General features: G+C 42.5%; 1 protein-coding gene across 3 annotated transcripts in view; it reads right to left on the bottom strand.

Annotated features, from left to right (window-relative positions):
- Positions 1 to 1,997: 1,997 nt before the first annotated feature.
- Positions 1,998 to 13,567, bottom strand: part of cachd1 (cache domain containing 1) — a 104,978-nt gene continuing 93,408 nt past the window's right edge. For all 3 annotated transcript variants that reach the window (XM_061778792.1, XM_061778793.1, XM_061778791.1), the window contains 6 exons: positions 12,227 to 12,343; positions 10,135 to 10,286; positions 9,612 to 9,773; positions 8,603 to 8,680; positions 7,505 to 7,606; positions 1,998 to 4,927 (listed from right to left, as the gene is read on the bottom strand). In XM_061778792.1, coding sequence (XP_061634776.1) covers positions 4,683 to 4,927; positions 7,505 to 7,606; positions 8,603 to 8,680; positions 9,612 to 9,773; positions 10,135 to 10,286; positions 12,227 to 12,343 — 856 coding nt within the window. In that variant the 3' untranslated portion in view covers positions 1,998 to 4,682. The remainder of the gene's footprint in view (positions 4,928 to 7,504; positions 7,607 to 8,602; positions 8,681 to 9,611; positions 9,774 to 10,134; positions 10,287 to 12,226; positions 12,344 to 13,567) is intronic.

Here is a 13,567-nt window from a genome sequence, read left to right on the forward strand (position 1 = left end):
TGGACTTGAACTCCGTAAAAGTAGTTCTGCCTGTGTCGAGCAGAAACCTACGACTGTATCTACGAACTGTATCATGAAGACAGACTAAAACACATATAACATACATAGTAGAATCACATTAGGAGGCTCAACTTCAAAATTGAATCAAGTTACCCACTAAGCCATGTTTTCTCTGGTGAAAGTTTACAAAACTATCCGTCGTAAAATGCGCACTGCAGAGTCGGGTGGTGGTGGTGATGTTGAGCTCCCCATCTGTTTGTCTTTAAAAAGTCAATCTGTCACTTTTTCATTTCCTAATTTTTTGGGAGCTTAAAAAACATCACCAAGCTGTTCTCTAAATTGAGGCATCCAGCGAAGAAGCATTTTCGGGGTGTAGCCATCATTACCTTGCTAACTGCGAGCCGGAGTGGTAAACGGGCCTTGTTATGGACACTAAGCACAGCTAACTCACAGTTGAGAAGCCAAAGAAATGACCTCACTTTGTACTTATTTAGTGGTGTAGGGAACTCGTGCTAGAAAGTATAGGCCCCAGCCCTGTGATGTCACAGGGCTGTTATTTAGCCACGCCTACAGAATCAGGAAAATTCAAATGGTGAAAAAGATGCCTAAGCTACAGCTCCACAATTCAGCACTATATTCTCTTAGCATATGTTTTCAACACTTTTCTTCAAATATATTTAATGTATTTGGAAACTTATTCTTTTTACTAACTACTCTTTTTATTTTGGTTGGGTTTTTATTTACAGTACATATAGTATTAACGTAGCCGGCACGGTGGATGACTGGTTAGCACATCCGCCTCACAGTGCTGGGGACCGTGCCTGCGTGGGTTCTCTCCGGGCACTCCGGTTTCCTCCCACATCCCAAAAACATGCGTGGTGGGTTGATTGGAGTCTCTAAATTGCCCGTAGGTGTGACTGTGAGTGCGAATGGTTGTTTGTTTCGTGTGCCGTGCGCTTGGCTGGCGACCGGTTCAGGGTGTACCCTGCCTCCCACCCGAAGATAGCTGGGATAGGTGCCAGCACCCCCGCGACCCTAGTGAGGAGAAGCGGTAAAGGAAATGGATGGATGGATAGTATTAACGTTACCTAGTGGCATGAGGAAGTAAAATAGATGAAACATTTAAATGAATCGTGCAATGAGATTACAATATTACATCAGTGTAGAGGAATTTACCATTAAAAAAAAAAACATGTCACTTGTGTTTTTTTTTTTTGCTTTCCACATGTTTTCCCCTCATTGAAAAAGAAAATGTTTGTCATATGTTCCAGCATCAAACTGTCCTCATCAACTCTGTTCATGCAACGCTTTTGAAACTCGCAGCTCAAAATTCCTTGCGCACCCAACAGATCAGTGCCGGAGCGACCTCCCTTATCACCCGACCTGGCTCTGTGTGATTGTTGTTCTCTTTGCAAAGCTCAAGGAAGATGTTTTGAAGATGTGGACTAAGGAGCTGTGGAGTATTTTGACAGAATCCTACCAGGAGTGCATGAAGTCATGGTAGAGAAGGCTGGGAAAGTGCGTTAGGGGGATTACTCCAGGGGGATTACTTTGATGGGGACAAGTTTGGATTTGAAATACAGTATACCTTTTATGAGACCAGTCCTGAAACCTTTTTGACATAACTCGTGTGATTTTTCTTTAAACATTAACCGTCATATACATCACGTGAAAATAATTCAATCACAGTACAGTAAACCCCCCCCCCCCACAAATAAAAATGTACTCACCATCACCATGAAAGCGCAATGTGAGGTCACTCTCTTCAGTCTTCACATTAACCTGTTAACCCCATCCTTAACTTAGCTGACGTTGCAGTATGGATTCTATTGTTCTTTTATGAAAGATGTTGACTTCTCACTTTATCCTCACAGTGTAGAACTGAGCAGGCCAGCATAGACGTGTGCTCTACACCATGCCGCACCAACTTCATTCTACTTTGGAATACAGTGTAACACTGTATTTCCACAAAGTACAAATGATACAGTGAACACAGATTTAACTGTAAAATGAACTTTATCACATTCACGTTGCAATAAATCTCAAGTTGATAAATTTATATGATACAGTACATTGGGGAGTGATGTACATCCTTCAGTACACGATTTAATGTTACTTCTGTATACTCGCACATACGCGCACAGGGCATATAAACAGCTGGTAAATACTGTTAAAAAAAACAAAAACGATGACAATTTCCAGAAAGAAAAAAAAATGCCCAAAGACAAGAATCTAAAATGATTTGAAAACAAAAAACATAATTGCCCAATACATCTGCTTGGACTGGAATTATGACTTGTAAACCCCATGAGTAAACTGAAGCCAAAACACTCAATGAGTAAGGGTAGTGTAAATATTCAAGAAGAAGCAGGTAGATATTATTATAAGAGTACAAAGATGTACTCGGGGTACAGTTATGAGAATAGTCGTAATATTAAGAGAAAAGTGTTAATGTTACAAAGAAAGCTGTAATGTCATGAGGGAAAAGTTCTAATTTCATGAGTGCACAGGTATAAGTTCATGCTCTTAATATTGCGACTATATTCTTGTAAAATTAACATTTTTCTTCATTTTCTTGTTCACTTGTTATAAAGATAAACTATTCTCATGAAATTACAAACTGTGTGATTCAGTCCTGTAATATTTTTTTGTGTCTTGTCGGTGTGTCCCTAATTCACCTGCTTCTTGATTTGACGGACTCACAGTGTGTGCGCCGATCATTTTCGAATTCGGGAATCACACCACAATAATGAAAATTAATGTAGCTTGTAGGGCACAGCAGAATACGACACTTCAGCTTTTTTGAGTTATTGGTCTGCATAAAAATGTACCGTTCTCTTTCCGTATCTACAGTAACGTTTTGTAGCTTTGACAATACACAACAATTCTTTTAAAAACAATGTCTCATGTAAAAGTGAGTAAGTATGAACTCTTCCATGTAATGACTTCCATCCAATATGGACCTAAATGAAAATGAACCCTAAAACATATTTCCAAGGCATCCAAAATATAGCGAGACACCATGAACACACACTTCCATATCGACCTGAACATCAGAAGATCATTCGAGGCTTACTTGTCAACAATAAAAATGGCGCGATAGCTATTTATGATTCTCCGTTTACACTTCATAAAGTATCTCCGGAAAACAACAGACAGACAAGTTTGTACCGAAAAGTCAAAATTTGACCACATAAACAATCGAAGCCACTGAGCGCAGATCGGGTCGTGACTTCATCAGGAGGAATACAATATAAATGGATTAATCAACTAGATTCTATACCATGAGGAAAAATACAAGGATGCATTCAACAAAAATGCATACACGCTAACACAAAGTAAACAAAAGTGATTCCTGTCATTCTTCTTGTGTGTATCAGCAACCACATAAAGAGAACTGTCCACAAAAAAAAAAAAAAAAAAAAAACACGCTTTTGAGTGGTTAACCACAGAGGAGCTGGCAGACGGGCCCCTCCTCAGTAAAACAGCAGCAACTCTCCCTCCCATTCTTCTTCAACAACAATAATTTTCCAACTTGGGCATTTCTAAACTTCTAAGTCCAGTACAATTCTGCACACACATTGCGAGACTCTCCAGGTGTCAGGACACAGTGAAAAATCCAGCAGTGTCTGAGTCATCTCAGCTTGTATTGGCGGTGGTGGGGACACCGCAAAGGCTGCCAACTTCCTTGTTGTGAGATGACACGGAAAGAATGTTACATCCAGAAAGTGAACACAGAAAAAAGTTCCAGTTGAATTATGGAAAGCCATTTGAGCATTTATTCTGTATCCTTGATATCCATGTACTAAGTACACTTTGTCCTCACTAGTAGGACAATTCAGTGCACGAGTAGACAACTGCGACACTGCTAGTAATTTAGTCACGAGTAGAACTAGTAGCACACACAGTTTTGGCCCACTAGTAACATGTAGTTGCTCGACAAAGTATGCCTGCAAAACCTCATGTGCAGTTGTGACACAGTGGTGGGGGGGGGGGGGAATAACATTGCCAGTAAGACTACTAGTGTACTGAATGAGTAACACACAAAAAGTGTATTAGTACATGGATATCAAGGATATCTAATACACGGTCAAATGGCTTTGCATTTTGAATTGCAATCACACAGCACGAGATTAGGGCTCATAGTTTACATAACAGTGAGACAGCAACGCGTGTGTGCGTGTGTCGACAAATATCACATCATGACCGGATGCAGCTCTTGTATCGGTCTGGCAATCATGAATAAATATTTTTGGGAAATCATTTACCTTAATAGTGTTTTTGTAGTCCTGTAAATGAGTGAAGATTTATGGATGTGGATGAGGTTAGACAGGAGCGATGGCAAGAAAGAACTTTGTGGCTCGGCTTGAGACAAATCCGCTGCTTTGTGTCCATGTTGGCCCTCCGTGGGGAAATTAAGCTTATTCACGGGTTTAAGCCACCGGCTGTTCCGACGAACATCCCCGAAATGTGCTTTATTTGTTTTTAAGGTTGCTCTTAAAAGAGTCCAGAAGAATTCCTTCAGAAAACCTAGTAGAAAAAGAATGCTTGCTCATTTTCACTTTGTGTAAAAAAACACGTTGAGTTCAGGTCAGTGGAAAAAAAAGTTACTGGCAACAACGAGGAGCTCATTGTGAAGTGTCTGAATAAGAACGTTTCTGCAATTCGATCCCAGTCGCGGATCAGCACTCCGCATCCACACTGTGAACGGTGACCGCCGCTTGGAGGTGGTGCGTGTGCAGCGGGTGATGGTGTGTGTGCGTGTGCCGGTAAGGGTAGAATTTGTGGCTGAGTAAGGCTGCCGTCTGAGGGGGGGTGTCCAGGTCCAGGTCGTCGTCGTGGTTACCCACGTCGACGCCGGCCGAAAGCGGGTCGTTGTTGCCCGGTGGATTTTCGCTGTCCTCTTGAGGACTCATCGTGCTGTAGCCTGGCGAGAGCACATGAAGATTTCAATGATTACACCGAGTGGTCCAGTTTACACTGTTGCACCGCGGTTATCGCGGTTCATCTTTGTCACCACCACTACATCGTTCATTTTGACGCAATCGTTTTTTTTTGTAGGTACATTATAAAGAGTGTCGACGCTCCTCCTTTGGCGGCAAGTAACCCGATTTTGTATTGTCATAATTACAGCAAATAGGTGAGTTTTTAAAATAATCATTGGAGTCAATAAAAATATTATTATCTGGAAGACTGTATTCTCCCTCTCACCGTTCTAATTCACATATTTGCTTAAACTAGTGTTTTTTGTTTTCTTCCAGAAAATCTTTCAGATTTATTGTAATGACATAAGAAATAGGATCCCTTAATAAAGGCAATGAGGTAACACTGGCATATTGGCACCCAACTAATGTCCTACCACCCTCCCAGGCGAGTTTCCACCTTATGTTGTCACACAACAATAACATTCTAATGATATCCATGTTGTTTATTCATGATTTTCTCCTCCTCTTGCACATACGTCCAGCCTGAGGCCATAGAAAGGGATGCCAGCATGCCAGTTACAGTAACTGCGCCAGCGGGACAAGCAGTGACAAATGTAATTGGTGGGCCACAGGAGAAGTATGATGATGTGATGCACTGAAACAATAAATAATACAAACTGCCACAAGATCACAGCACAAATCCACACAAAAGAACCCGACACAAAACCTATAGTTTTTTTATAACTGACGAAAAGATTATTTATCCCATCATTAAATGCAAAACGTTACGTAACAAAAGTTCAGAACGCGGACACATTTTTACTTGGTTGTTCAATTTCACACTTGATGGGTCAGCAGGCACTCCAGAGACCCAACTATTTGTATACAAGCCATTAAAAAGTACATTTGACCCTTTTCATTAAATTGATACAAATTACGGTTGTAACATTAAGAGAGTAATGACTATATCAACAACCATGTAGAATAAAAACTAACTTGTGCTTTGTAAGACTTTGTAGGAGTGTTCCGAGCAGCTCACTCCAAGCCAATAGTTTGAGTGGCCAGGTGTAGGAGGACGCCCTTTGACCCAGCACACAGAAGTAGCGAATTCAAAGTGTCTACTTAGTAATGCATTTGCTTTTATTCCCTGATGGACTAACACCCACTCTCTCGCCCACTCTATTATTTCTTCCTCATCTTCCTTGTAGCCTTCGTGTTGCGCACAGATGTCTCTTCTTTCGTCATTTTCGCATGTTGGGGGGGCAGCGGCGAGTGGAAGTGTCCTTGATTGAGCCACTGAATTACTGTAATGTATTCTACTCTTAATGTCCCTGCATGTGGAGCAGTAGGAATACCACAGAAGATATAGGGAGCATATAGCAAAGAGAGAATTGCTATATGAATGCAAGCCATGCACCGACTCATTTTGGCTTCCACTGAAGATGATCTCATCCTCTCTTACACAACACGTTTATCTCTTTGTGTTCATTGCACGTCGCGGTTTTCTTTAACACCGCGCAAGATTCGCTTAGCCCACTCTTCATCTTTATCATTTGTTCTCTGTCATCATCGGTTACGCAACAACTAGCAGAGACGCTCTGGAGCAATGCCTTACGTGGGCACGAAGAGCCCACGTGAATGGAACTGTCCATCCACCCACGTTCAGTGAATGCGAGAGCCTGCCTGCTAACACATAATAGCACACGTTTAGAAACAAGCTACCCCACGAAGGACTACTCTTTCCTGTGCAGTGGACGTTCCAAAGTAAAGTAAGGGGAAAAGGGAAGGCCATTGAGGTCCAGCCATCCATTCCCCACAGCGCTTACCCTCAGGGTTGTGGATGAGCCGGAGCCTATCCCAGCTGACTTTGGGCGATATGCGGGGTACACCCGCCGGGACTGGTCGCCAGCCAATCGCTGGGCGCATATGGCTAAACAACCATTCAACCCACGCAAACCCGGGAAGAACATCCAAACGCCACACAGCAAGGCTGGAGTCAAGATTCAAACCCAGAAGCTCACAACTATGTGCCAGGTGTACTAACCACCCGACCACCGAAACAAGAAAAATGGGAAAGAGGTACACAGGACACCTCTTCCTGATTCATCCCTCTATACCACTTATCTGGTTCAGGAGTCTATCCTAGCCAGGGCCATTTAGTCTTCAATTAAGCTAACATAAGGCACTGTGGGAGGAGTCCTGCCGTGAGGCAGCAGTGCTCATCGTTCACCGACTCGGCATGCACTGCAGTCCCATCATTACACCTACAGGAAGTGAAAAAGTGAAGAAAAACAACAACAAACCAAAAAACAGAGTTGTGCTCCCTTATTAAGCTTCAGCAGCTCTTCTAGAAAAACTACAAGATTGAGGGGGGGGGGGGTCTATTTTTCAAGAACATTTGCAAGTTCACTTATGCTGGACCTGACAGAGGGCACAAATCGTCTTGACAAGATAAATCGTAAAGGTTTAGGGAACTAAGCTGTCTAGTCCGACCTGACTAATTAATTCAGTGATTAACGTGTGTGTGACACGTGTCCCTCTACCTTTGTGCTAGTGAGAGACGAAATAAGGTGTCTTACCGTGGTCACTCTCTGTGCCAGATCTGCCCCAGTACCTCCGTCGTCGTTCTGGAGTGTGAGTGTGCCTCTCGATCACCGCGGCAATAAATCGAGTATTACTTACTGAAAGGAAGGAGACCATACATGTGATTGAGAGGGGACACATTATGGAAAATGGACTTTTTAATCACTTCACGGGACACAAACGGTTGAGACTCTGGATAGAGTGTGAAATTGCCATGTAAATCTTTCGTGACTTGCTTATTTCTGAAAATGTGTCTGTGAGCAAGCTGTTTGAATTTCGTCAAAAAGTGTCATGGCAATTTGGCTAATTTACATAATAACTGTTTCTCCAGCCATGACTTGGCAGCGAGGCCGGCTGAAGATCCACTTCATTCAAGCGACTGTCGGACTACACCGAAACATTATTTCAAAGCTAAAAGGTAAGCAAAGTGCCACTGTTAGCTCGCTCTGTAAGCGGTGTCAGCTTCTGATAACTAGCAAATACTCTGGGGGTATTTGTGTTGTGTCCGCTGATCCGCACACTAATTGAGAAAGTGTAAATCAGTGGATTGGTGATGAGTGCTGCGTGAGAACATGATCAAAACTTTATGGGCGCTCACTTTATGGGGAGACAGTTAGCCAGTGCTGGATTCATTTGCAGTCTGGACATTGAACGTCTGCTCTGGAGGGAGTCTCAGAATTTCCAGAATTCTCAAGTAACGTTACAAAAAGTCGCTAGATTTCCTGCCTTTCACTTTTTTGAAAAATAGTCACCAGAGGGATCGGAAAAGTCACAACATTGAGTAGCCCTCCTTTCATCGCAATGTCCTAGCTCCGCCACCTGTCGTCATGGAAACAGACACCATTTGCATGTGACAGAGATTTCCAACCAGAGTGGGACTAGTGGATATTAAATGTGCTGTAATCTTTTAGCCTGTGTGTATTTTGACAGAAAAATGTCTGAGACCTTTTATCAAGACACTTCGGAACTGTTTTAAATGATTACAAAAATGCATGACGTTTTTCCTTTAATAAACAGAGGAGTCTATCAGCTCTCTTCACACGCTCATTTAATAACCAACATAACCGTCGAGCGATACCGCAAGCACAACTTACTTATGCCTCGGTCCTCATGGCTGTCATCATCCCTCTCATCTCTGTCATTATCAAGGTTGGACATTCTCACTGACATTTCTGGTGCAACAGGGGGAGAAAAAAAAAAGTTAGGTCAGAATGGAAAAAGATTCTATGATAACATGAAAATATGTGAAGCATCGCACTGTATAAACCGTAGGAATCGCATTTAAAAAAGACAAAAATGCTCTGACATTAAAGACATACTCCAACAATCCCATTAAAAAATGAAATGACGACATTAAAGACACATACTCCAACAATACCATTCAAAAATGAAATTCAGTTGGTAACAAACATGAAAACAATGCCTCAGCAAATGCATGTGCTAATACAAATAAAAAACAGTCCAACGGTGAATTGAGCATCTGACTTTGTCTAGCCAGGCAGTGGATATTTTAGAGGCTAACAATTGTGCATAAAGGCTAAACAGAATGCTACAACTGCCTTATTCCATGTCCAATTTGTAGGCAGTTCTAGTTCAATACAGTGAACCCCCACATATTTGCGGCTTGGCAGTTGCAAATTCTCATATTCACAGATTTTATTTTATTGTTTTAATTCCCTTAAAACTAATTCACCCAGTTGCTGTTTTTGTGCTCAGGCTAAAGCAATACAAGTACTGGTTTGCTGCCATCTTTGGGCATCTTGGTGGCAAGGAAGTGTGTTAAAGTGAGTTGAGGAGCCTTATTTAAACAAAAGTATTGAGTTGCCACGACCTTGTGGCATCTTGGTGCCAAGGCACTGTGTTGAAGTGAGATGAGGAGCTTCATTTAGACAAAAAGCATTACTTTGCCACCATCTTGTGGTATCTTGGTGCCAAGCAGGTAGATTGTAGTGAGTTGAGGAGCTTCATTTAGGCAAAAGTAGTGCTTTACTGCCATCTTGTGGCATCTCTAGTCGCAGCAGGGCTTGGTCCCTCGCTATCCCCCTTGAATAGTGGGGTTCACTGTATATTTGTCCATGACACAGGCGATGCTAATAGTCATACCTTGTGCCGCCAGTGGCGACATGTGCTGGTGCGAGCGCCTGTGGATCTGATGTCTGTACGCGTAAACAGCCAGTACCAGTACCATGATGCATCCCATGATACCACCAGCAACCGGACCCACAGGGGCACTCTTGATCATGTTCAGAGATGTCACCTCCTCGTCTGAAGAAGATATAGAGAAAAAGAGGGGGTGATCCGAAGTTAGTTAGAAAGCATTTTTGCTGACACCTGATGCGACAATAAGCCAGAATCATACAGATCAATCAATGGCTGTTGTGCTACAGATGCACTTTGTACTTTCATTTCTTTTTGCTCACTAAAAAAAAAAAACATCTAACTGCAGGCACATGGGGAATTTGCCTGCAAAGAAAAAACATTTTTGGTGGAAAGAAAGAATCATTTATTGCATTTCTGTGGTCTACAAACACATTTCTACAGCTCCATAAAAAAGGATGGCGTTATTTATTGTTACGGTCTAGAGAGTTACAGAAATCACAAACAATGTGGGCATTAACTGACTCACCAAGGAGGCCCATGGTGTCCACATATGGACTCTTTGCACCGACAATACCCCCGAAGCACTCCTTCTGCAGGGCACAGTATGGCTTGTCCAGATGGGTCTTGCCATCGCTGTCCACCATGCACCACTCACAGTCCAAAACACCAAAGCAGTCGCTAAAATGGCATACACATAAAATGATCGATTCATCAACACATTGCAATACTTCCCCCCGCAATACAGTATCGATTCAACAAATACTCTGAATCGATTCACCTCCTGACTAGTGAGAAGTGCTTTGCATGTACTTCGTGTAGTACGGAGGGAAGCTGCACTCAACCAAAACGGCAACAAACCGCCGACTAAAGCAAACAGCAGCGTGAAGCAAGTGACTTGTACTTTAAACTGCCCTGAAACAGGCCCCAAAAATGTCAAAAATGTAAATTCGACACACCACAGAAAAGACTAATGTTAACAAGCCAGACAATGAGTGAACGGATTAAAAAATAATAATAAATAAATAATCGAAAAGTATGTGAAATCAGCCTTCAAAATGGTCAATAATTGAGACATTCTTTGAGCTTCCAGATGCTGTGGGCGTGTCGCTGTGTGCTCTGAAAATCCAACCACCGCCAGGCCAGCTGTCAATCAAATACTTCTATCGCAGATTCGCTGTTCCTTGCCTGTAAGCAGCGCGAGAGAGGAGCATTACACGGCACACGCTTTTTCAGGCCGCAGAGAGTCATTCTCCCCTTTTGTTTCCGTTGAATTTCAGCGGGCCGTTGGTCGATGCAGGGACTTCCCAGCCGTGACGAGTCACAAGGAGGGGAGGCGGTAATCATCCATGGTGCACACAGTGGTGTGGGCCTGTGGCCGCCGAGTTGCAGCCTTCGGCGGCTGCAGCCGGGTGTTTTTTTTGTCCCCCCCTCCTCCTCGCCTGCGATGCGAGTGGCTGACGATTCCCTCTGTTGATGCGAGTGGCTGACCGATGTTCGGCATGTATTCTAACTGCTGGCGGACTGGCGTGGGGCTACAGGGTGGCGGATCACGTGCGGTTTGCCGCTGCCTCGCTATGCAACGCTTTGGGGTCAGACAGCAGAGACATTGTCGCCAAAATAACGCAAAACACATTACACTTGAGGGCATACTTTGATGGCTAACTGCACACTATACTGGTAGAACTGGATCCATTATGAATGAGGAAGTGGCAATTCTGCCAGTTGGCCACTGCATGGAATAAGGATGCTTGGTGTTTACATACTGTAGTGGGGGACGGAAATCATAAACCCAAACCTCTTGACATCATGAGGATAGATTATATCCCCTTCCACAAAATCAGAAAGGTGTAAAAGAGTCTTAAACTATATCTCAACAATTAAGTACTATATAGTTCTCTGTCTTTGCACGTTTTCAGCACTTATCTTAAAACATATTTAATGTATTTATCAACAAAACAAGGATTTACATTTTGGGGCATTTAAAATCTGATGTTTGGGGGTCATTTTGGATTCCCCTGTAAATCCACAACACAGGAATTGGACAAAAGACACTTGAACTACAATACGCAATACCAACACAAAAACACGTCAGAAGTCACCGTCCCGAAGCTGTACAGACTTAAGACAGCTGTTTTGGAGTCGTTGAATTGGGCAGAAAGAGCGACTGACCGCTACGTACGTAACTATCGCTTCTCAAATTCATTTCTAACGAATGGGAACTTTATACCCAAAGGATGAGTCCTTCTCAATTTGCCATTTATTCTTGTGCCTTTTCCACATTAGACTTCCCACTGGCTAAAATACATGTACCATACAGGTATTACAGTGCCAAATGATGACTTGGCACACGTTTGACAGTCTATTCATTTGGACTACAGTATAGAATAGAAATCCCACTGGAGTTAACAGACCTATTTGTGGTAAAATTAAAAACAAATTTAAAAATATATGTATTTTTAAAAATAAAAACTAGAATTCAAATTTCTACTCATGACTGAACCACTGGTGACAACAGTATGATTTGTTGGTATTATACTGTAATGCATCTACTAGAATCAAGTGGAATCCAATAACTAGATGATTCAGTGCATGTGTTCATATGCGGAGTGCAAGTTCACCTGCTACTGTATCTCTGACTGCAGCGGGTGTTGACACATTGAGGCAGTGTGTCCTGTAGACTGGGATCGATCACATTCAAACTGATTGGCTCCTGATGAACCTCACAGCTAGGATTTCTGTCAAAAGCAATACAGAAAATACATTTAGTGTGAAATGTGTTGCACCGATTGTTGTCCATGCTCATGTAAATTGATGCAAAGGAGCTCCCAAAAGATTAGATTAACTGTTACTTGACTGGGGGAAAATATCTGACAACGAAAAATAGTAATTGCGTGTCTTCCTGAAACGATGGCGCTCGTGGCACTCAGAGGCTTGTGATGCTTGATGAAAGGAGGTGGGTGAAAACCAGAGAGATGTGAGATGTACTGAATGATGGACAGATTGGCAGAAACAAAGGAGGGCAAATAGAGAGCTAAAGCGCTAAAGCGAGAAAGATTGAGAATATTCTTTTAAGAAACACCCAGACATTTACACTGCAGTTAGGAGCCTACATCTCCTGACATTTAAACGAGCACACACACATGCACAAAGCAAATGAGGACAACCACGGGAGGCAAACGTAAGAAACATAACTTCACTATTACGACATTTACAAGAATAATAACTAGACTAGTAATAAGTAACTAGTAATGTGCAATTACTGGGGCATCGGGCTGCTGGAGCTTTGGACCAAACAGTTCAGCCATATTCAACTGTCCATCTGGTAAATACTATACAAGTCTACATACACTATATTGCCAAAAGTATTCGCTCACTTGCCTTGACTCACATATGAATTTAAGTGATATCTTATTCTTATTATTATTCTTAATCCACAGAGTTTAATATGACATCGGTCCAGCCTTTGCAGCAATACCATCTTCAACGATTTTTTCTATGAGCAAATTTGTGAGATCACAGAAGGCCCGGCTCTCAGACTTTGCTCTAATTGATCCAAAAGTGTTCTCTAGGATTGAGGTCAGGATTGTCCATGAACCTTGATTTGTGCACTGATGCAGAGACATGTTGGAACAGGAATGGGCCATCTCCAAAATGTTCTCACAAAGTTGGAAATGTCCAAAATCTTTTGGTGTGCCGACGCATTCAGAGTTCCTTTCGCTGGAGCTCAGTGGCTAATATTTTAGACCTTTCCTACTTTGTGGGAACAGTTTGGAGATGGCCCCTTCCTGTTCCAACATGACTGTCCATCAGTGAACAAAGCACGGTTAGTAAAGCAATGGATGAGAGAGTTTGATGTGGATGAACTTGATGGGCCTGCACAATCCTAACATCAACCCTAGAGAACACTTTTGGATGAATTAAAGTGCCGACTGAAAGCCAGGGCTTCTCGTCCAACATCG

The sequence above is a fragment of the Phyllopteryx taeniolatus genome, chromosome 7 (genome assembly GCF_024500385.1).
Source record: "Phyllopteryx taeniolatus isolate TA_2022b chromosome 7, UOR_Ptae_1.2, whole genome shotgun sequence".
NCBI lineage: Eukaryota > Metazoa > Chordata > Actinopteri > Syngnathiformes > Syngnathidae > Phyllopteryx > Phyllopteryx taeniolatus.